Genomic DNA, 25,278 nt, shown 5'->3' with positions numbered 1-25,278 from the left:
TTCATCAATGCACATTATTGCATGTATATATACAGACACACAGACTTCAGTCATGTCCTGCATACATGTGCTATACTATGTAACACTAGTATTCCTGTTTGGGAACTGACTTATTAGTCCTGAAATATCCCAATACCAAAGAACATAAACAACATCAGCATTAACAAGTGCAGTCTACCATATCAGGCTGTAACAAAAACGCATCAGGTGGGTCACATTCTGCCTCTGTGTCTTACAGAGCAAAACAAAAGCAAACAAACAAAAACAAACAACACACCCCTGATTAAGATCAGCCGTGTGTCTGACACTTATGTTCAGCGTCACTCCAGATCCACACCCTGTCCTACAGACAGGCTAGCCGACATCCTGGACCGTCCAGCTGATATCCTGGACCGTCCAGCTGATATACTGGACCGTCCAGCCACACTGTCCACCCACATTCTCCCCTCTGGGGGTTATCAAAGTTTGTCTCATCTTATCAAACACAGCGCGTCTGGCTATCATGAGGAAATGCTGTGGAAATCATACAGCTCATCTGTCAAATTGTCTTTACATTGTGTGTGTGTGTGGGTGTGTGTTTGTTTGTGTGCGTGTGTTTGTGTGTGTGTGTGTGCGCGTACGCAGGTAGGTTCACAATTGAGCGATAAGCAAGTTAGGTAAATGGTGTTGGAAGTTGAGAGGTCCAGCAGGGGGCGTCATTCAGGTCATTCAGCGCCCCGGTCCCCAGCGTCCTGCGGCTGTAGCTGCTCCTTCTCCGTGCTGTCCTCCTGGGGGGGGCGCACGCGCTTGAAGAAGCCCATCTGTGGAGGGGAGGGGGGGGGGGCAGTATCAGAGACTGGAGGAACACAAATGGCTTGTTCTAGAATCTAATAGAAGGATTTATTTGCCATATGTAACCAGTACAGGTACATTGGAATTCTTGCAATATCTTATCAGTACTAATGGATTTCTGATTCCCGTCCTAGGAACGCAACTACACTTTATAAGGTTCCCAATCTGGCAATTTACAGGTGCTCAGAAAATTAGAATATTGTGGAAAGTTCATTATTTTCCGTAATTTAATTCAAAAAGTGAAACTTATATTATTATTACTTATTATAGATTAATTACACATGTAGTGAAATATTTCAAGGCTGATTTGCCACGCTCCACGTTGATGCAGTAATTTGTGCAAAAGGGACCCCGACCATTGAGTGTATAAATGAACATACTGAACATATTGTGCAATCATAAATATTAAAACAAAAAAGGCTTGGCAGGGCTCTAAGGTGCGACCATTTTACTCGCATTTGCGACTAAAAATAGTTTTGTGCGATCAGAAAAAAACATTTAGGAGCACACTGTGCGACTACTGTTTTCAACTATTTCACTCGCATTTTTTGCCTAAAATAAATCCATGCAAATTGGATCAAACTAGAGTCAAAGTTTCGCACACCCAAGTCCCACGACTGCAACCTGCAACGCGCAGAACTCTCGTGATGACGCGCGATGACAGCTCAACTGCCCTCACTCAAATACGACTGTGCAGACGCCGAATGCCCCTGCCAGTAACGTTAACAAAATGAAGCCCATTCAATCGTATTTTGCCCGGCAAAGTGGAACCAAGGAGAGAGAAATTCGGTGAGGCCTGGGGGGAGTCGAATCAACTGTCACAAAAAAATCGTTGCTTACACAAAGTTCTATTGATTCGATTAGATTCAATATTGCACCGTAGCCTACCAGTAATTTGGATCCACATCAAAATGCAATGAAATGCCGTTGACATCGTAAAAAGCGTTTTTTCCCCCTGAAATGCGTATCATAACAATCCAATGACATGTTCCTTTGCATCTACATTAAACTAAGCTTTTCCACGGATTTTACAATTTTTGAATGATTATTTGTGAAGGGTGTAACTTCCCATTCACCCTCTCCCCCTCCCGTGCTTGATTGATTCCATTGACGTGTGTTTGATTTCATAAAAAGAAAAAGCAATCAAGCAGTAGGCTAATAGGCTGCACCTTTCAGAAAAGGATCCACGAAAGGCAATCAAGCATAGCTGTCGCTCTTCATGAAAGCAAAAAAGCAAAAACGGTTACAGGATCAAACTGAATGAATTCAAGCAGTGAGGAGGAAAGGGTTACACGACAATATGAGAAAACATCAACAACAATCGAGCATCCTATTCTCTTGTCATGAAAGCAAAAAGGAAATAACGGTAAAAGGATAAAACAACCGAGCATCCTATTCTCTTGTCATGAAAGCAAAAAAGGAAACAACGGTATAGGATAAAACGGATTATCACGTGTTCAGTTTACCAATTTTTACCGTAAGAAGAGAAAGCGAAAAAGCAGTAAATTTGCTTTGCCTTTTTACTGAGTCAAGAGAAATAACGATTGGACGGAGGGTACACCTTGAAGATATTGGGCTTTCTTCCCACGTTTTGTCACGGAACCGGCAGCTATGTTTCATATCCCTGCCTAAGTTCGCAAAGTATTGTGTGAATTTTCATCTACCCCTCGGTTTCAAGTCAGCATCTGAAAACCCTCCTTTTGGAGGGCTGTTTGAACGTCCACTAGCCCTCGATATGCTCTCTAGCCCTAGAAGCTAAAAGGAATGGGACACATTAGGCTACCCTACGCGTGAACGCGCAAAATGTAGGGGTAGGGGCTAGGGATAAGGGGGGTATTGGGATTGGGCCATAGTCTTCATTAGGACCAATGCACATGATGCAGTGTGTGGGAATAGTATAGTCTTCATTAGGACCAATTGCACATGATGAAGTGTGTGGGAATAGTAGGCTATAGTCTTCATTAGGACCAAGGCACATGATAAAGTGTGTGGGAATAGTATAGTCTTCATTAGGACCAATGCACCTGATGAAGTGTGTGGGAATAGTATAGTAGGAGAGGATGAGAGCTCCTATGGTGAGCAGGTTATTATTGTTGTTGGCAGTAGGCCTAATGTGTGTGATGCTAATACAAATTTCAAGTTTTTCGTTGCGCTCCTAAATTTCTTTCTGTGCTCCTAATTTTTTTCATTTAGGAGCACACGTGCTCCTAGTGAAAAATGTTAGCTTAGAGCCCTGCTTGGAATATTTCACTTTGTGTAATGGATCTAGAATACATGAAAGTTTCACTGTTTGAATTAAATTACGGAAAATAATGGACTTTATCACAATATTCACATTTTCTGAGATGCACCTGTTCTATCAGTCTAGATAGTCTAGTAGTCTATCAAATTTACCCTCATGTACTTATTCCATCCAATATAATAATAGAATTATTAAAATTCATGTATGCAATTGTACAGAGTTAATTGTTATTGTGTATTGTATAGGCAAGGTGTTTGATGGGTCTTCTGCTGGACAAGAGCCTCTCCCTCTCTCTCTCGTGCCTGGTGGTGAGGAGGAGGAGAGACTGACCTTGTACATGATGAAGATGAGGAGTGCCAGCAGCAGCAGACCAGCGAGCACAGCCAGGGCCACCACCCACCCAGGGACAGACTGGAGGGACGTGGTATTTACCCAGGTCACCCTCACTTCCACCTGGACACGGCTTACAGTTAGGACCTGTCCGTCTATTCATTCATCCATCCATCCATCCATCCATTTACCTATCCATCCATCCACCCATCATCTATCCATCCGTTCGTCCGTCCGTCCATCCATCCATTCACCTGTCTGTCCATCCATCCATCTATCCATCCATCCGTCCGTCCATCCGTCCGTCCATCCATCCATCACCTATCCATCCATCCATCCATCTATCCATACATCATCTATCCATCCATCATCTATCCATCCATCATCCATCCGTCCGTCTATTCATCTATCCATCCATCATCTGTTCATCCATCCATCTGTCCCTCCATTCATCTATCTGTCCGTCCGTCCATCCATCCCTCCAACTATCCATTCATCATCTATCCATCCATCCATCCATCCATCCATCCATCATCTATCCATCTCTCTCTCTCTCTCTCTCTCTCTGTCTCTCTCACCATGGTGGAGTTGGAGGGTAGCTCAGACACCAGATTCTTGTACGGCATCTCTATCACACTGAAGGAGGCTGAAGATTGCACAGCATAGGTATGATTCTGCCTCTGCGCCTGGACACACACACACACACACACACACAGTTGAATTCTACTGTATCTGTCCCTGAGTGTCCGGTAGGGGTAGGACAAAAGGGGGGAGGGGCCTCACCTTGAGGAACGTGGCCACGCCCAGTCGTGACTGGATGAACAGGATAGCCCTCTGGCCCCTCTCCACTCGACCCACCTGGCACCTAATCCTCAGGCACTGGGTCGTGGTGCAGTCCTAGACACACACAAACACACACAGAAACAGTGAGAGAGAAACACGCAGACACATGATTGCGTGGGGGTCAATAGTTATCAGGGTTCAGGTTCTAGTACCAGAGTCTCCACGTCTCCCTCAGAGGCCTTGCGCTCCAAGTCTCGGCGGTCGCGGTTCTTGCGTTCCAGCTCTCGGCGGTGGACGTGGTTGCGGATCCTCCCATCGGTTCTGTCTCCGCTGGAGCCCGTAGTACCGTTGTTCTCTGCTGATATTGGGTTCTAGAACACAAACGGACATACTGGGTTCTAGAACACAGATAGATATACTGGGTTCTAGAACACAAGAGGGTGTGTGTGTGTGTGTGTGTGTGTGTGTGTGCTAACCCATCTCCTGAGTCAACAAAAAGTTGTGAGCCTAACCATAAGCTTAAACTAACCCTAACCATAACCATCCATAACCACTCGTTTTTAGGCTAAACTTAACTATTAACCGATAGCTGCATTTCATCTTCAACCTAATATCCAGCTCTAACTCAACCTTGACTCTGCGAAACCACCCAGCTTGCAGGATCTTGAGTGAAATTCTCTCCCAAAAGGTCACTGGGGACCTTTGTGTGTGTGTGTGTGTGTGTGTGTGGGGGGGGGGTTAGGGTCAAAGCAGCGCCACGGCAACACCGCAACCCAGTTATCCCTGCGACTGTCTGTTCCAGCGCCATGCTTTTGACACATTAAAGTCGCACAGTAACGGACGTTTGAGTTCATCTAACTTCCGTAGTTTGACGTATTTCCGACACAAACAAGCTATGAGGGTGGGACATATGTTTAGAGGAATTTGATTGGAACATTGACAAGTGGACAGGTTTTAAGAACTTTAGACAGATTCGATAGAAGGATAGCGTTGATTGACGGGTGGATGTCGTGAGATTATTGGCCTAAAATCTAAAGGTACCTGTTGTCGTAATTGCACGTGACCTACCGTTTTCCAGGAAGTAAGACATTATATACTTTGATATAAGATTACAACAAAAGTAGAATTTTGTAATTTTTTGGGCATACATTGTTGAATAGGTGAACACTATGACCAATTATTTGATGCTTTTTTCATTTCTGTACGACTTTAATGATTTTACAGAAAACTGAAATGAGACTTGTTTGTTTTAAATCAATGAATCAAACAATCTACTAAACAGAAAAAAAAGTTATTAAAGGATTTGAACTTTTTATTAGAATGAAATAGCCTCTACAGTGTGTGGCTGCGCCATCACATTATTTTCTAATTCAAAATTTCCCTGTAAATACATATTGTAAAACAACAGATGTCTACGCCCACGCATTAGATACGCTATTTCCAGTGTCTGTAGTGTCGGCAAATATCAGCATACAGTAGCCTACTCGGAATGACTCACAGCAATAGCATACCATAAAATGCAAACAAATCAGGGGCTTTCACAGATATTAAATATCTAAATATTTAAATTAATAATAATTATTTAAATAAATAAACAATTGACAAGCACACACATTTGCATCACACTATAAACAATTAATAGTACTTAATCTTAGTAAAACAGAATAATAATTTGTTTTTGTTTTTTTGGCAAGGAAATAGGATTTCCAGCTTCTGTTTATGGTTGAAGGAATAAGCAATTTACAGAACTATCCAACGTTCATTTGATATGAACTCAATGTTGGAAGGGCCGGATTAACGCATCCCTAGAAACAATTTAACGCATTCGGCTATTTCAATGGCATTAACACATATTTAAAGTAGTATTTACAGGACAATATGAAATTGAATTGCGACAACAGCCTGGTGCGGCTCCAGAATGGCGTGGCTTTGGGGGGGAGACCGTGTGTGTGTGTGTGTGTGTGTGTGTGTGTCCTACTGTACGTCCAGTACAGACACACAGAGGGTTGATCTTCATGTCAGCAGAGAGGTTTCCCAAAAGGTCACTGGGAACCAGGGTGTTTGTGTGTGTGTGTGCGTCCTACGTACAGACACGTTGAGAGGGTTGATCTCCACGTCCGTAGAGCAGTTCATGGGCCCGTCCACCTTGTACTCGGTGATGTAGAGCAGGGAGCCGTTGTTGAACCTGTAGGGCCACTCGACATCCAACACCGCCTTGCTGAACGTGCTGGGGCCTCCGTTACGCAACTGCACACACACACACACACACACACACACACACACACACACACACACACACACAGCGTCAGCTCGACTGGACCAGGAGACGTGGTGTGGATGTCTGTGAGAGAGAGTCAGACCTCATAGACGTGCTGGATCTCAGGGCCGATGTCGTCTCCCACCACCGGCGGGTCCCGGGGCTGCCAGTTAGTCAGGGGCAGGAACACCTGGTTAGGAGCCGACATCCTGCGGGACAGGAGAGGACAGGAGAGGAGAGGACAGGACAGGACAGGAGAATAGAGGAGAGGACAGGAGAGGACAGGACAGGAGAGGACAGGAGAGGAGTATAGAGGAGAGGACAGGAGAGAAGAGAGGAGAGGGTTGGTACAGGGCCAGACTGGATCAGGGGAGGGGGGACTGAAGCATCGATACGCTAGGACAGCGTTCTGCTGTTTCAGGGCAGGTTCAGGACGAGGCTGACCTACCCTCTGATCTCCACCCTGGCCAGGACAGCCAGCTGGGTAATACTGGACACCACAGCACTGCTGCTGTTGAACTGGTTGGAGCTGCAACGCAAGGAGCAGAGTCACAGCATTAAAATTACACAAATGGCAGATATTGATGCATGATATTATATAAATGTCCACATGGTGGAAGCACTGCTCCATGTAGACAGAGAGAGAGAGCGAGAGAGATATTGAGAAAGAGAGAAATAGAGAGAGATCTTCTTCACATTAGTGACAATTAAGCTGAATCCCAATCTGAGTGCGCAAACCGCACTTGCGGCCCCTCGCACTTGTGGCCTGAGGCCTGAGCACTTAATTGACGTCAGCTGGAAGGGCCAGAGGGTGCAGGGCCGTGAATTAAATGGGACAGCACTCCCAGTTTCGCTCAATGCCCCTCCCACTTCGTTTTCATTGGCTGCCGCGTTCCTCCGACGCAGAGGCTGCTCTGACGCTCCCTTCAGCTCTGCAAATTGACCGATTGACGTCTGTTTTAATTTAATAATAATTCAAAAATTAGGTTGGGTGGGATATGTTTGCAGCATGTGGATTTCAAGATAAATGTTGTGTTATCTGCAAATGTCATCATTTATGTGTGATGCACTCGGATCATGACTCGGATGCACTCAAGCACTGTGTCACATGAGACGCGGTGGGCTGGGGGTATTTTCTGCTCCTAAGTCCGTGAAATTGCGGACTTTCGGTAAGTGCGGTTACAGTGCGCAAAATGGCGGCGTGGCGCACTTGTGGACCTAGCAATTCCGTTTTGGAACTACCCTGAGCCCTTGTGGACTTAGCGGGAACGCGCATGTAAGGCCACAAGGCCGCGAGTGCTCTGCACTTTCGCCTAAGTGCGCGATTTGGGATTCAGCTTTACTGTCAAGTTACCTGGTACCAGAGCCAATAGGAGAGCAGCCTTACCTGGTACCAGAGCCAATAGGAGAGCAGCCTTACCTGGTACCAGAGCCAATAGGAGAGCAGCCTTACCCGTTACCAGAGCCAATAGGAGAGCAGCCTTACCTGGTACCAGAGCCAATAGGAGAGCAGCTTTACCTGGTACCACAGCCAATAGGAGAGCAGCCTTACCTGACAATCTTCAGGTCGAACTTGACATACGTGTCCTGTTCTGACAGCTGGTGAACACTGAAGGTCAGTCCTGCCAGCACCTGACCAATACAAGCACAGCTTAAGTGTCAGGACCACCAATCAGAACACAGAATGAAGAGAGGACATTACCTCTACTGTGTGCATGTGTGCCGTGCCTGTCGTAGCACATTGGCAAGTTTCAGCCCTAGCCCCCCCCACCCCACCCCCCCACCCCATGCCTGTCTGTCCATCCCTGGCCCACCAAGTCAACGCACGACAACAGGTGTAACACTTTTATTATTACAAATACAAATTATCTGTAATAATAACAAATTACAAATAAGTTATGAAGGGCACGTCAAGGATTCACATCACTTTTTTTCCTTCTTGGTGCCCCTCAGCCATTTGGCGCCCTGCCACTGCCTATCTCGTCTGTGTGTGTGTGTGTGTGTGTGTGTGTGTGTGTGTGTGTCACCTACCTTAGTTCCCCCCTTCATGGGGTTGCCCAGGTCACACACCACCAGTCTGGTCTGGTTGTCGGTCTTGTAGGCGCACGACAGTTTGGACAGCGTCTGCAGGAGACAGCAACACACACTGCTGGACGACCGCACCATCATCGGCATGTCTCTTCCTGGTGGTGCGTGTGCGTGCGTGTGTGCGTGTATGTGCGTGCAGTATGCACCTATGTGTGTGTGCACATGCATGTGTGTGTGTGTGCCTGTGTGTGTTTGTACGCCTGTATGCCTGTGTGTGTGTGTGTGTGTGCAGGGCCGTTGTTTAGCGGTGAAAGGTGATGATGATTATAAGGACCCACAAAAAAAGAGGTCCCTCTTTCTATGACGAAATTATTCTGCATGTAGATCAGTCACTAATGCTGCATCAGAATTCAAATTAAGCCACAAATAATGCAATACAGATGAAAAAACTTTTAATTTCCTGAGCAATATCCCCCTTCTTAAATGGTTTGGTCCATGCCATGGTTCACGCTGGCAAGTCTCACCTCTTTTGACATTAACGTCACTATACCGGCTGGCTGTCAAATACTAGCACTAAAGCCTAACGTTAAATCATAAACATCATGGCCAAACATAAATCCGGGCACCAGAAAAGAGTGGAGAGAGAGGCCAGGAGAAAAGGCAGCAGAGCGGGAGCCCAGATAAGCAATTTTTTCCACAAGAAAGGTGAGAGTAGCTATGTGAGACGGTCGGTAAGTTGCCCGCGGTCTCACATTAACCATGACAACGAGAGCCGTTAGCCTAGTGTGTGAAGAAAGTGCTAAGCTAGGTAGCTAACACTAGTAAGCTTACATTCTGGTAACAACTCGATCTGGTTAGCTAGCTGCTAGCTAACGTTAGCTACCATTAACTAGACAGCTATAGCTACAGGGGTTGAAAAAAAGTGGTGACGAAAAGTTGGAGGGGTAGGGGCCCACACCAAAATTCTTTAAGGGGGCCCAGAATTCCTAGCAACGGCCCTGTGTGTGTGTGCGCGCGCGCGTGTGTGCCTGTGTGTATTTGTGTGTCTGTGTGCCTGTGTGTGCCTGTGTTCCTTGAGCTAGAGAGAGAAAGTGTGTGTGTGTACCTTGCTGTCCCGGACCACGCTGGTGTAGTGTGCCTGGGGGGGCAGCAGGACGTGCAGCTCGGCCTCGTAGGCCCCCTCCCCCCGGTTCTCCGCCTCTACCTCCAGGGTCAGCGGGTTGTCATCACCGATGTAGATCTGCTGCTGGTCACTGGGACAGCACCACGACACACAGGGAGATATGACACACACACACTCTGTCTCTATCACTCTCTCTCTCACACACACACACTCTCTCTCTCTCTCTCTTGCTCTCTCTCTCTCTCACACACACACACACACACACACACACACACAGACATACACATGCACACACTCTCACACACACACACACACACACACACACACACACACATGCACTCTCTCTCTCTCTCTCTCTCTCTCTCACACACACACACACACACACACACTCTCTCATTCTCTCTCTCTCACACACACACTCTCTCTCTCTCTCTCACACACACAAACATACACACACACTTGACCACTCACCTCTTGACAGACAGGTGCAGGTCAGGCTTACAGATGTTGTCCTCACCGCAGTCCAGCAAAATGTGGGCCTGGTTAACACATTTGCAGGTTAACACACAACTCACACACACACACACACACACACACACACACACACACACACACACACGCACACACACACCTGCTTGGTGAGGTTAGACGGCGCCGCCTGGTCCAGAATGGGCTTGAGGCCGGTGTTATCGGCCGCCTTCTGGTAGTCCAGGCTGAACTCCATGAACACAGCGATAGGGGTGATCTTGTCCCTGAACTCCGACTCATCCTGGGGGGGTGGAAACATTAGTCTCTCGACGTCCAGAGCAGCACTTTCTTCCATTGAAGGGGCACAGTCACGCTTGTTTCAGTTGATATTGTTTGGATTAAACGCTTAAATTCTGTGGTAGGCCTTTTTAAAACTACCCTCGGTGTAGCCGTTTCCCTACACCGAAGATGGGATCTTTAAAGGGCAAACATGTCCGGTGACGCCACTTTTACGTTTTTACGCGATTTTGTTGCGGTATGTATTTCCAATATATATATATATATCAAACAGTTACTCTGACGGTTATTTTTTTTAAAGGCCGACATGCAGAGATTTAAGCATTTAATCCAAATAACATCAACAGAGTCAAGCCTTTTTAAAAAGCGACACGTTTCAGCCACACGCCTCGGTAGTAGAACCCTGAACACGGAGAAGGTTCCGCCATGGCGCCGGCGGTTCTACTGACCCTGAGGAAGACGAGCTGCTACTGACCCTGAGGAAGACGAGCTGCTACTGACCCTGAGGAAGATGAGCTACTACTGACCCTGAGGAAGACGAGCTGCTACTGACCCTGAGGAAGACAAGCTGCTACTGACCCTGAGGAAGACGAGCTGCTCTCCGCAGGTCGCTCCTCTCCGGTTGGCCACCGTCATGTTGCTGCTGAACTGAGACATGCGGCTCTGGAGGAAGAGAGCGCGCTTCGTCACCCCCTTGTGTTTGAGTCTGTCCAGGACCAGCTCCACCTGGAACCCTGAGAGAGAGAGAGACAGAGAGGGAGAGAGGGGGGGGAGAGAGGGAGGGGGGAGAGAGAGAGGGAGGGATGGAGAGAGAGGGAGGGGGGGAGAGAGAGAGGGAGAGGGAGGGAGAGAAAGAGAGAGAGGGGGGGGAGAGAGAGAGGGAGGGAGGGGGGGAGAGAGGGAGGGAGGGGGGGAGAGAGGAGAGGGAGGGAGAGAGAGAGGGAGGGGGGAGAGAGAGAGGGAGGGAGAGAGAGATAGAGAGAGAGGGAGGGAGGGAGAGAGAGAGGGAGAGAGAGGGAGGGAGAGAGAGAGGGAGAGTGATAGATAGAGAGGGAGGGAGGGAGGGAGAGAGAGAGAGGAAGAGAGAGGGAGAGAGAGAGAGGGGGAGGGAGAGAGAGAAAGAGGGAGAGAGGGACGGAGGGAGGGAGAGACAGACAGGCAGTGGGGAGGTTCAGGAGGGGGCAGAGGTTGTAAAGTTCAAAGGCCAGAAGGGAACAGAGGTAATGAACTAAGAGCAATGTCTGTGGTCTTACAGGGCAAGCATGGTCTGCTAATGATTAAACACACACACACACACAGATCAAAGAGCCACAGAGGAGCCGGATACCCACTCTGTGTGTGTGTGTGTGTGTGTCTGAGGAAAACAGGATGTGCAGTGAACAGGACATATGTCACACCAGTGTGAGATAAGGAAACCATTTCAAGTAATGAGTGTGACAGCCGCTGTCTGTAAAGGGCTCTACCCCATTCAATCAGCAGACTGCAGACTGTATATAAACATACAGGAGCTGTTGTGCCAACTGGGCCTAGCAGAAGGGCCATGCTAAGAGGCCAACTCTGGATACGCAGGCAGGAAAACAGTATTTAAGGGGCATTTTGGCCTTGGAACACTGATTTGGCTCTGAACATGGCAGACAGACACTTCTCTACCGAGGGAGTAGACAGACTTAGGGCAGGTGTCTATTCCATGAACTCTGTATGCTGAAACTTGTACAATAAATCAGTGTTTTCGCCGCTCCAAATCCTGTGTTGGACATTCTTCGTTTGAAAGAAGACCGGACTAGATGTGGTATTAGCTGAGTGATGCTGCAACCTTATTGAAATTATTGAAAACACAACGCAGACTAACAGACAAGAAACATCATCAAAGAAAAACGTCAAAAGCCAACGTGTGTTTTACCGAGGGAGGCTGGGGCTCCTTTCCCTCCGACTTCCAGACAGTACTTGATTTTGAAACTGGATGCAGAAACACACACAACAGCACAACACATCTCACATCACTGACTGAACATTACCGCGTCATTTGCTGTGTACATTATGTGTGTGTGTGTTTCTGCTTCTGTGTGTGTGTGTGCCTTTCTGCTCGTGTGTGTATTACCAGGACACCGGGGTGTTGGTGTCGGACAGAGTGCAGCTGCGGTCCTCAGGGTTGAGTATCTGGGGACTGATGTCCAGCGTGGCGTTGACGCTGATGACTGGACGAGCCCTGGGGGACAGAGGGACAGGTGACGCAGCGCCCGGAGAGGACCGGTGGCAGCAGAGAACATTCTTGTGCATCCGCCCATCATGTACAGTAACGCTAGGTTAGAGATGACCTTGGGGAGAGAAAGGCTCATTTTAAGACAGGGGCCAGTGTTGAGGAGAGCAGCCATTTTAAGACAGGGGCCGATGTTGAGGAGAGCAGCCATTTTAAGACAGTGGCCAGTGTAGAGGAGAGCAGCCATTTTAAGACAGGGGCCAGTGTTGAGGAGAGCAGCCATTTTAAGACAGGGGCCGGTGTTGAGGAGAGCAGCCATTTTAGGACAGGGGCCAGTGTTGGGAGAGCAGCCATTTTAATACAGGGGCCAGTGTTGGGAGAGCGGCCATTTTGGTAGCTCTGTCTAAACAGCTCAGCCCAGTGGGAGAGGTTTATAGGGACGCAGGAGGCCTTTCATGTCTCAGGTGGTCTGCTTATTAACCACATGGGCTGTGTGTGCCGTGTGTGTACCCTAGATCAAAGACATATTATACAGGCAGGGGTGTGTGTGTGTGTGTGTGTGTGTGGGCGCGCGCATGCGTCAGGGGGAGGGGGGGTACAGTACCTGTAAAGTGCAACTTTGTCAGCTCCAAACACTCCCACCAGCAAGTCTGTAAGAGAGAGGGAGACACACACACACACATCAGCACTTTATAGCAGCACAGTTAGGGTACTGCTGAGTGTGAACCACAGACCGGCTTTATACAGGGCAGCCCGTCGGGGTCTGCGTCTGCACCCCGCGGTCTGTTTTTGTTTGCCTGTGCCCTTCACGTACCCGGGTAGCCGTTCTGGTCGATGTCGGTGCCGCCTTTTATGGCGTAACCGAAGCTGGGGGGCATGTAGGACGAGGCCCAGCGTCCCTCCAGCACCTGGGAGGGGGCCGGATCCGGACCCCTGGGCCGCCCGCTGTGAATGTACACCAGGCCCTGGTGCTGGGGGCCTCCATACGGGGCAGAGATGGCCACGTCTGTGGGGGGAGCGGGGGAGGGGGGTGAGGGGGAGAGTACAGAGAGAGAGAGAGAGAGAGAGAGAGAGAGAGAGAGAGGAAGAGAGTACAGAGAGGGAGAGTACAGAGAGAGAGAGAGAGAGAGAGGGAGAGAGTACAGAGAGAGAGAGAGAGAGAGAGGGAGAGAGTACAGAGAAAGAGAGAGAGGGAGGGAGAGAGAGAGTGAGAGAGAGAGAGAGAGAGAGAAAGAGAGTACAGAGAGGGGGAGAGTACAGAGAGAGAGAGAGAGGGAGAGTACAGAGAGGGAGAGTACAGAGAGAGAGGGAGAGAGTACAGAGAAAGAGAGAGAGGGAGGGAGAGTGAGAGAGAGAGAGAGAGAGAGAGGAAGAGAGTACAGGGAGGGGGAGAGTACAGAGAGAGGGAGAGTACAGAGAGAGAGAGAGGGAGAGAGTACAGAGAAAGAGAGAGAGGGAGGGAGAGAGAGAGTGAGAGAGAGAGAGAGAGAGAGAGGAAGAGAGTACAGGGAGGGGGAGAGTACAGAGAGGGGGAGAGTACAGAGAGAGGGAGAGTACAGAGAGACAGAGAGAGGGGGAGAGTACAGAGAGAGAGAGAGAAAGAGAGGGAGAGGGGGTGAGAGGGAGAGTACAGAGAGAGAGAGAGAGTGAGGGGGGGGGGGAGAGGGAGAGTACAGACAGAGAGAGAGAGTGAGAGAGGGAGAGGGGGTGAGATAGAGAGTAATCACTATGTCATCAACAAAACAGCCCTAAAGGTTGAGAGGTTAAGGAGCTCAACCCGGGCCGGTTACGTCAGGCTCCTCCTACCGTTGTATCCGTCCATGTCCAGGTCCCCCAGGGCAGAGATGGCGCTGCCGTAGCGGGCGTAGACCTCTCCCCCCTTCAGCCTCTGGGGAGGGTGGAAGGAGAAGCCCCCCCTCCCCATGTAGACCGACACCTGGCCCACCTCCCGGAGCTTCCCGTCGGACCCCCGCTCCACGAAGAGAGGAGCCCCCACCAACAGGTCCATCATTCTAGGAGTGTGGGGAGGGAGGGAGAGAGAGAGAGAGAGAGAGAGAGAGAGAGAGAGAGAGAGAGAGAGAGAGAGATATGGAGACAGAGAGACAGGGTCAGGGGTCCAGGGGTTGTATAGTCTTGCATAGCCAGGCCAGGCCTTTCTCCACACTTCATTTACACTGTGCCAGCGCTGGAGAAAGGTCTTTTGTGGATATGGGGGGAGGACACTGTATTTCTATAAACCAATTCCAATCGTCTTGTGCAGAGCAGTTGCTAGTTGTTGTTTTTATCTTGTGGTCTGGGTTGAATCTGATTGGGCCGGGATTCAGATCTGATTGGACAGTAATAAAATAATAACAAGGCTGATCCCCAAAACCTACATCCGTTGAGTCAGACTAGGGGGCATGGTCATTCTGAGAGGGACTCACCCATCGTTGTTGACGTCAGTGGCAGCTACAGAGTGGCCAAAGTAGGCAGCCATCTGGAGAGAGAGAGAGAGAGAGTGAGAGAAAGAGAGAGGTGGTTACACATTGTTATTGTCATCGACAGTGGTTGCTCTTCCTCCTCCCTCCTGCTCTCCTCAGTCCTTGTGCTGGCGCGGCAGAGTGTGGTTTCCAGATGTGGTGTCGGTGTAGGACACAAACTGCAGCCTTGTAAACACATACCATTGAGGCCTGGGCCACGGTTATGTGTCCCCGCTAAGCCACTGTAGGCCCCTGGCACACCCTGATCACATGACACCAGAGGAAGGACCCTGATTGGTCCCGGTCTTAAGGGGTGTGAGAGAGTAGAGCCATGTGGACCAAGGAGAATCAGAGTTCATAGATTGAACAAAGGCCCTCAGAAGCTGATACACCACAGATGTGCCTGTCTGTCTGTCTGTCTGTCTGTCTGTCTGTCTGTGTGGCATGCCCGTTCTCTTGACTCTTCTTCTGTGGTGAGTTGATTGCCATAGCTGACCTGTGTCCCGGTGAAGTTGACCATGGACTCCATGTTCTTGCCATTGAAGATATTCACCTGCAACATAAAACACCGCACTGTTTATATACCAGAAAATACCATAGTATAATTCCTTACTACACACTGTTTATATACCAGAAAATTCCATAGTATAACTCCTTACTACACACTGTTCATATACCAGAAAATACCATAGTATAACTCCTTACTACACTGCACCGTACTAGAGCTACACCGCCATGCTACAGCACCATCTAACACACAAATGAGCAATTCTCCGTATCTGGGTATCTGGCCCTATTCGCCTTTTCCTCGGACAGTCGGCCTGACAGCATTCGGTCTCTCAGGCGGTCTCTCACGTTACCAGGATTCACTGCTGAACCTCCTCTTTTCTCCTTTAGGCGCTATTGTATCCCAAGAGACTGCCTCGTCCACTCGGACATGAAAATCTCCCGTTCCCCTTCGACCTGGCTCCCCAACCCACCCCAGGGTTTTAACAGATGGTAATTGTGCTCAATGCTCCAACTGTACTAGCGCCAAATATTTCACCTAGAAGTGCCACCGCTGCCTCTGTTCTCACTGTGACTCTGATGAAGATGTAACTAACATGGAAGTGTTAGTCTTTTATCTGCACCTAATAAAATGTCTTGAACTGCCTGTGTGCTCCAGAGACCCCTCATCTACATTCCAGTCCCTCTCCTGAGAGGACCAGACCCACAGTCTGCCCAGAGAAGCTGACGCCACCCTCGTTACCTATAACTTTCTTATCCTCATTTCCTATTTGCACATTTATCAAGAACTCTTCAACTGGAGGAGGCTCCAAGATCTCATCCCATTCCTTGTTTTGTTAAGAAGTTCCTTAATTGTAGGTATCTAAAAAAGTAATTGTTTGGAAGCATAAATTCCTCTCTTAAAGGACAATGCTCGTTTTTGACAACCTGGACCTTATTTACGACATATTATAAGACGTTTGACTCACCGAGATCACTTTGGTGTAGTTCGGAGGCATGTAGAAGAAATGTAAAATCCAGCGCGAGCCAGTACATCCATGTAATGGCGGTGTGCGCATGCGTGCTGGAGCAAGTGAGGAAGCTATTTCGTGTCTAAAGATGTTTCTAAAGATCATATTACAGAGGCATGTGAAAAACCACAAGAGGACTACCCTCTATGTAAGCACAACTAGCGATTCATAAAGACAGATTGATGAAAACAACCGTTTCGCGGCAGAAAATAGATTTTTAGAAACTGCATTCTCGGTGCCCCCACCACCGCCATTACATGGATATACTGGCTCGCGCTGGATTTTACATTTCTTCTACAGGCCTCCGAACTACACCAAAGTGATCTCGGTGAGTTAAACGTCTTATAATATATCGTAAATAAGGTCCAGGTTGTCAAAAACGAGCATTGTCCTTTAACTCTTCATAGCAATGTGCTTTTGAGCAGTTTGGAGTAGATCAGTGTCGCCCTTTGACCACCATTCAGACGTACCTGTATCCAATACCTGTACTGTATCTACTGTATAGACACAACAGTTACATTGACATAGGGTAGAACTAGTACTACAGACACAACAGTTACAATGACATAGGGTAGAACTAGTACCACAGGCACAACAGTTACACTGACATATGGTAGAACTAGTACCAAAGGCACAACCGTAACACTTACTGTACATAGGGTACAAATAGTACCACAGACACAACACAGCAGTTGAACTTACATAGCCAAGGGCCTTGTCTCCTCGAGGAACACCAGTGACATAATCTGGAAGGGAAGATAGAAAGCTGTATCAGCCCCTAGTCTGCATTTAAGGATCACTAACATGTTAGCGAAAGAAAGAAAGAAAGAAAGAAAGAAAGAAAGAAAGAAAGAAAGAAAGAAAGAAAGAAAGAAAGAAAGAAAGAAAGAAAGAAAGAAAGAAAGAAAGAAAGAAAGAAAGAAAGAAAGAAAGAAAGAAAGAAAGAAAGAAAGAAAGAAAGAATTGATGGATGGATGGATGGATGGATGGATGGATGGATGGATGGATGGATGGATGGATGGATGGATGGATGGATGGATGGATGGATGGATGGATGGATGGATGGATGGATGGATGGATGGATGGATGGATGGATGGATGGATGGATGGATGGATGGATGGATGGATGGATGGATGGATGGATGGATGGATGGATGGATGGATGGATGGATGGATGGATGGATGGATGGATGGATGGATGGATGGATGGATGAATTAATATATGTATGAATGAATTAAGGGCCCAGTAAGCTGCGAGCCTCTTGTCAGTCTTACCATCATCTCCATCATCGTTGAAGTCCCCGACAGTCAGAGAATAACCTGTGAGGAACACAGCACACTAACACTTCAGCAGCACCTAACACTTCAGCAGCACACTAACAGCTGTTTGTATGGAGAGGATTTTCCTCTAGGGGTGCTCTTGAGCCTGGAGGATGTCTAATGCGGTGTTCACACCGGGCGCAAATTTTTCCAGCCACGCGGCGAGTTTACATAGCAAGTCAACAACATACAATTTGCGTGAACTGGGCGGTGGGCGGCACGGGCAGCGCGAATCAGGCGAATCTGACAGCCAGGATTCGCTGCGTGGCGACATTCGCCCGCGGCGAGATTGGGGCCAACTGGGCGGCATGAATTTTCTCACCGCGCCCGGTGTGAACGTAGCATTAGAGAACGCCACAACAGTAATAATAATACTACTACTAATAATAATAATCTATTTGTACAGCACTTTTTCAATTTGATTAATTATTAATTTAATTTAATATAAATATATACATTTTTTTTTATATTAGAAAAGAAAAACATATAACCACAAATCAGGGACTCTCTTTAAAGTAGTCACCCTAAACAAAACCAGGGACTCTCTTTAAAGCAGTCACCCTAAACAAAACCAGGGACTCTCTTTAAAGCAGTCACCCTAAACAAAACCAGGGACTCTCTTTAAAGCAGTCACCCTAGATAAAAGCAGAAATAAAAATATGTGTTTTAAGTTTCACTTTCACACAATATGACAGTGTTAATGGCTCTAATGTTTTCTGGAAGTGAATTCCAGAGTTGAGGGCCATAGTAGTAGAAGTAGTAATAGTAGTAGTGTGATAGCTGCTCACACCTCCCTAGCTACGGCCTGAGTAAACCCTTTTCATCCTGGGTACTTGGGTGAGGGGCTACACATATTTTCCAGACGCAAGAACGCAGGATCACCCATTTGTGTATTCATGCTGCTTATGCACATGGTGTGTAAACATGGCTTCAGACGGCTAGCTGGCTGCCAGCTGGGCTCACCCAGGTAGCTGTCATCGTAGGCTGCGCTGGCCGACTTTGTGGTCCGCGTGTTGCTGTAGGGGGTGTAGTACTGATTGCTGAACCTGCCAATGATCTCCGAGATATCGTCCGAGATCAGCTGGCCTGCAGAGAGAGCACACATGGACGTGCGCACGCACACACGCACGCACACACGCACACACACACACACAAACACACACAGCACTTCAGAATCACTGTATGATAATGATTATGATCAGAGCCCTGTGTTTTTCCTCTATATTCTGTTATGGACACAGACAAAAAGTACCCTTGTCTCTCAGATGCATAAAACATTTGGAGACTATCGAATAGAATCACATGAAGGACAAGGCTGATAGATAGATAAATAAATAAGTAAATAAATAAATAAGTAAATAAATAAACTGCCCGCCTCGCAACATCACATTGTACCTCCCTGAAGACCCTGGAGAACTGAGTAACCGGCTGCCAATACGTTTGTGTGAGCTGCTCACAGAAACCTCCGAAGCTGTGTTGACTGTTGACATAAAAGAATGATTTGGCAATAATCTGCATCTTATTTCTCTGATGTAGACTCTTTCCTGTTTCAGCAACACAACATCGTCAGACATATTCGACAGGTAGATATATAGATAAAGAGAGAGAGAGAGAGAGAGAGAGAGAGAGAGAGAGACCTGACACGCGTGAGCTTTACCGTCTGCGTTAGCAGTTACCGGTATGAACAAAGCTCTGCACCTCTAATGTGAGCAGCGCTGTGCTGGGGTATCAACACCGTGCTCTGTCCTGCCAAGTAGAAAAGAGCTGTGTTTGCTTTTTTTTCACCCTCAAACAGTATGCAGCAAACCGTCCAGAAACCACAGGAATCATGTACAACCAATCACACGCACGCACACACACACACACGCGCGCACGCGCACGCACGCACGCACGCACGCGCGCGCACACACACACACACACACACACACACACACACACACACACACACACACACACACACACACACACACACACACACACACACACACACACACACACACACACACACACACAGCTGCCTGTTGAGGCCCGACTCGCCGGCCAGGTTCCATTAGGAACTCCCCAGGCCCTAGTTCCACTTTTAGGATAATTTAATAATTTCTCAAGGCGCACAGGCAGACAGAGAATGGACGTTTCAGCCACATGGCCTTCCTCAGCGCACCTTGTTCCATTTTCTACCAGAGGAAGGCCTGGTGCAGCAACACTCAGACATGGAGGGCATCGTGTGTGTGCGTGTGTGTGTGTGTGACCTTCTCGGCGAGGCCTGACCTTGCCAGTAGAAGCTGCCTGGGCCTCCGACCACCACTCTGTTGTTCTGCCAGAGAGGAGAGAAGAGAAGCCTGTTTACATCCTGGGACATCCTGGGAGCACGGGCCAGGGCAGAACGCTCCGTTTAGAAAGCAGACAGCGCATCATTAAGTTAAGCAATTGACCACGAGAGGCAGTGGGTTACACAGGATTTTACCACAGCTACGGGCGTTGTTAGGCCTGACGCAATAGCTGTAGCTGCTGTAGCTGTTGTAAAATCCTGTGTAACCCACTGCCTCAAGTGGTCAATTGCTTTTCTACAACGGATATATTCACAAAAAACACACAGTAGTAACATTCAATCCTTTATTTACCGATCATCCTTATCATTTTTGTATTTACATAATCTTCCGCGATAGGCTATAGTTCTGAGTTAAATGGTTGCCAGGCAAGATAGGCTATCTCGCCTATTTGGGTACGCCTTGTTCACATAAGCCTATATACAGTAGGCATAATTCGGGTGTTTCACGTTTGTTTGAACATTTCCAGCTATGGTGCAGTTATTAAAACAGTTCTCCAGAGCACTCCTTTTTGCTGGTAGGGGTGTGGAAGTGTTGGAGTCGGACTGATGAGTGTGTTTTTGTAATAGGATACCTACAGTAGGTAAACACAGATGTACAGTAATTAATAAAAGGCGAGGTTGCTGCGAGTGGTTGCTATGCAAAGCATAGTAGCCTACCGCTTGATACTATCAATAGCGTCGTCAATTAGACTGACGGCGCATTAATACTAATTGTTATGTGGTCGCAGCCGTGGGTATTTTACAACGGCTGCTAGCCAATCAGAATCAAATATCCAAACTCTCTGCTGTAGAATGAAGTGTGACACACAGGGAGGAGTTGGGCGGTACTTTTAGCCCAGGCTGCGCGGTTGCCCACCTTGACGAAGTCGGCGCTGAAGCCAGCCTGGCAGAACCCCTGGCCCTCCGGGGAGCCGGCGTCTGAGCACACAAAACAAACAGCAAGTCGTCGCTGTCGGGTGGAAACCTCCTATCTCCATTTTGGTGATTTTTTTTGTTTGTTTTTAAGTGTTTTTTTTTTTTTTTTTTTTACATCAATTGAAAGCTTGGTCTACCCTTTACAGCCCCTGTACACCTCCCAGCCATGTGACCCAATTAAATGTATTCTAAACAGCTCATCATACGTATGTAATTTCATTTTCAATAACATTGAAATTGGAATGTTCTTTTTAACATTTTGAAAACTTGACATTTTTGAGATACAAAGTTTCCACCCCGACAGACAGCATGTATCAATTCATTGAGCAAAGGTTGGCCCCTTGTATCCTACAACAGCTCCTGAATCCTTATTGAAAAAACAGAGAGTGGGGGGGGGGGTCTACTTACTGGAGCGACACGGGGTTGGGTGGGGATGGGCCAGTCTACTTTCTGGAGCGACACGGGGGTGGGTGGGGGTGGGCCAGTCTACTTACTGGAGCGACACAGGGGTGGGTGGGGGTGGGTCAGTCTACTTACTGGAGCGACACGGGGGTGGATGGGGGTGGGCCGGTATACTTACTGGAGCGACAGGGAGAGTACTCCACCACATCCGCTCCCTTCTTTAAGAAGCAGGTTCCAACAGGCTCTCGCTCAGACTGGCCCATCGTGCTCCACTGGTAGAGCGGGGCGCACGCCTGGTTACACACAAACACACAACGCCTCAGCCATACCGTGTGTGTGTGTGTGTGTGTGTGTGTGTGTGTGTGTGTGTGGCTGTTTAGGTGTGGCGTGCGTGGGGGGGGTGGTTGCATTCATAATCTTGACTGAGTTTCTGCATGAGTGTGTGTGTGTGTGTGTGTGTGTGTGTGTGTGAGTGAGTGAGTGAGTGAGTGAGTGAGTGAGTGAGCGAGCGAGCGAATGAGCAAGCGAGTGGGTGAATGAGCGAGCGAGCAAGTGAGTGAGTGAGTGAGTGAGTGAGCGAGTGTGTGTATAAGTGCGTCTCACCAGGATATGCTCTCCATCGGAGCGAACTGAGGCTCCGAACCACTGGTTGGACTTGAACTCCATCTGAACCCCGGTCAACATGCGGTCGTCTGGAGGGAGACAACAGTGTGAGGATGAGAACCCCTGTGACCACACAGCTCCCCCTGGTCAAACCAACCAGCACCTGGCAGTAACACCAACCCTGGTCTGACTCAACGGATGTAGGCTTTGGGGATAAGCCTTGTCATTCGTTTATTACTGCCCAATCAGTGGCGCTGATTCATGTGGTTGGCCAATCCAGACTACGTGAGACAACAACAACCTAGCAACCGCTCCGCCAAAGACGATTGTGATCGGTATAAAGAAACACAACATTTTTTTAACCCCCCTATCTCCGAATGGTACAGTAATGAGTCCAGCCAGACCTTTCTCCAGCGCGTAAAGGCAGAGTTGCGTCTAAGTGTGGAGATAAAGGTCCGGCTATGCGAGACGACCCAGCCCAAGCCTCCAGGAGCTAGCCGTAGCGCTACGAGCGCTACCAGATCAGGGTCCTGTGAAGCCACTGGTAACGTAATAACTAAGGGGGTATCGCTATCAAGGTCTCTCTTTTAGAGAGTTCAAAATGGGCTGAGGTGGTCAGATCGATGTCCGTACTGTCAGAGCTGTGATCAGACATACCATGGCACCATACCGCTAGTGTGTGTAGCGGCCCAGCGTGTGCAGACAGAGCGGAGCACAGCAAAGCGCCCGCAGGCTCGAGATAATTAGAGTGTTACAGCCTCACACTAGGAATGGAATAACACACTCTAGGAGTGGGGGTGGTGGTGGTGGTGGTGGGGGGGGGGCAAAAGAAAGAGGAACAGATAAGTATTGCGTATTGCGATATGAGGAAGTAATAACTCTGTTACTGTATCATCACACCACACCAGTCTCCCTAAGAGGCTCGCCCACGAACCCGGAGACCCTCACCACGGTGCCGTCATGCCCCGGTCAGACTGGTTACAGCTGGCTGGGGCTCCTGGCATGACTGGGCATCATGTGGGCAGGAGAACAAGGCCGGCCTCGGGCCATGAGGGAGTAACAGAGAATAATCTGAGCGCGCACACACACACACACACACACGCACAAGCACACGCACTCTAATTCCAGTACATTCTTAAACTCAGTATCCCTCACTAATCCAGGCTGTATCAGCCTGCCCTTGCAGTTCATAGGTCAGCCGGCAGCACAAAGAGAGCCCTTGTGACCGTTGGCCATTACTGTAACAACACAACAGACCACAGGCCCTGCCTGCAGCAGGCCTCCGAGGACAACAATAAAACAGGGCTAAAGAGAAAACACTCTGTACACAGTATGAGCCATGAGGCCGGGTACAGATACAAAATGCCAATATAGTATGAATTTTGCAGTGACTTTTCGGTGGGGTTTTGTTACTGTCTAATTCACGAACAGGTTTAACAGACTTTCTAAAACTAGGGTTAGAGGTAGGGTTCTCATCTCGGAGGCCGTATTTCAACCCGGCTAAAAGCATCAACAATCTGTACTCCACCCCCCCCAAAAAAAAAGTGCACAAGTTTGACTCAGACAGATGTTTAATGAGGCCAGGGTGGTTATAACACCAGAGGGAACTAACCTAGCCGGCTGTACAGTTCCAACTGTGTCCCTTGGTCTATCTGTTTACCCAAAGTCCCTCTGGTTCTGACAGCCTCGGCGTGACTGAGAGGTCTTGAGAAAGCAATCAAGGCTGTTGCTAGGGTCTGTCATCCTGTAGCCACCGAGCCCCTCTGTCTGCGCTACTGGGCAGGGCGCAGTGCTGTCAGAACAAGCTCAGCACAAACGCAATGATTCATGCTGGATTTACTGTCACATAATGAATCAGCATACGTCTGTAATAAGTGAGCGAGTGGGTGTGTAGGCTTGGCTATAGGAAGTGAGTTAGTTCATCCTGGTCCTCTGCTGTGTCGCCATACTAGGTGAAGCTGTGGTTCTGTGTATCCCATCGCTGAGCATGTCTGCACCTCTCCTGTCTCTGCATTCCTGGATGAGCCCAGGCACGACCGCCACCCCGGCCTCTCTATGAAATACAGCTCTCTCTATAGCCTATATCCTGCACCTCACGCGACTCTCACTGGCCAATGTCTTAGGCTACACCAGTGTCCCAGAGCTATCAATGTTCATCTGCCAACACACCTGTGTTCAAGATAGTGACCCTATACTCAGCAGTGTTCTAGATAGTGACCTTATACTACTCAGCAGTGTTCTAGATAGTGACCTTCCTCACCTGAGTTCTAGAGCTTGTGACCCTACTCACCAGCATTCTAGAGCTATAGTAACAGTATACTCACCAGAGTGACCCTACTCCCCAGGGTTCTAGAGATAGTGACCCTACCAGTGTTCTAGAGCCAGTGACCCTAGGCTACTAACTAGCGTTCTAGAACTAGTGACCCTACTCACCAGCTTCCTAGAGCTACTAGTGATCCTACCAGTGTTCTACAGCCAGTGACTACTCACCAGCGTTCTAGAGCTATATTGACCCTACCAGTGTTCTAGAGCCAGTGACCCTCATCAGTAGAGTTCCAGACTCACCGCTGTTGTCGAACTCTACTTGTTGGCAGGCAGCGGAGTTCTTCCAGGGGCAGCTGTAAACGGCTCCCCTCTCCACCACGGAGGAGGGTGCAGAGGTGTTGGCCCTGGGAGCCCCCACCAGGACGTCGGACCTGGGCGACACAGCACATTCACAAACACTCACAGTAGCATAGAGCGGTAGGCCAGTGACAAAGCCTACACTCACACTAATAGTCGCCTATTACACTGTAAAAAAAAACAAAAAAACAAGGAAAAAGAAATAGAGTGATAAAGGATTGACAAGGAAAGGCATTTTCAATTTGTGAAATTGTTATCCATATTGATGTCTAGAGCGAGTTTGAGGAATACACTTCCCATACGTGTAGGCCTAAAAGCAAGCACCCTGCGCGTTTAGGCTTTTATTCATTTTAATTTTTTACAATACTTATAGCCTACCCTAAGCACTTACTGTTTGCCATCTGGCTTGAAAAAATCAACAGAAAATCCAAAATAGCTCCCCTGCGGTCCAGAAAACACAGAAGGGTTATCAGCGTCGAGATTGAATGAAACAGAGTGTTTCAAACAAACAAAGATCAGTGCCAGCGATATACAAAGTCTCCGCGGTCCTTCCAT

The 25,278-nt window shown here is 48.3% G+C and overlaps 1 protein-coding gene across 1 annotated transcript; it reads right to left on the bottom strand.

The window, feature by feature from the left end:
* Positions 1–704: 704 nt before the first annotated feature.
* LOC311312868 (integrin alpha-V-like) lies at positions 705–25,278 on the bottom strand (the record flags this gene model as incomplete). The annotated part of the gene is made up of 30 exons (XM_084442876.1): positions 705–800; positions 3,404–3,526; positions 3,982–4,089; positions 4,187–4,300; positions 4,399–4,557; positions 6,275–6,433; positions 6,547–6,652; positions 6,892–6,972; positions 7,996–8,075; positions 8,475–8,567; positions 9,577–9,724; positions 10,066–10,133; positions 10,226–10,363; positions 10,939–11,093; positions 12,260–12,315; positions 12,458–12,565; positions 13,161–13,206; positions 13,371–13,562; positions 14,363–14,568; positions 14,980–15,032; positions 15,512–15,568; positions 17,235–17,278; positions 17,808–17,852; positions 18,816–18,938; positions 20,121–20,166; positions 21,038–21,099; positions 21,677–21,791; positions 22,102–22,190; positions 24,667–24,797; positions 25,115–25,278. The coding sequence occupies 30 exons, from the start codon at positions 25,276–25,278 to the stop codon at positions 705–707; spliced, it is 3,165 nt and encodes a 1,054-aa protein (XP_084299002.1).

Source organism: Borostomias antarcticus, assembly GCF_949987555.1.
Source record: "Borostomias antarcticus genome assembly, chromosome: 9".
Classification (NCBI taxonomy): Eukaryota; Metazoa; Chordata; class Actinopteri; order Stomiiformes; family Stomiidae; genus Borostomias; species Borostomias antarcticus.
Note: the sequence above shows the minus strand (reverse complement) of the source record. Positions and strands in the feature narration are given on the sequence as shown.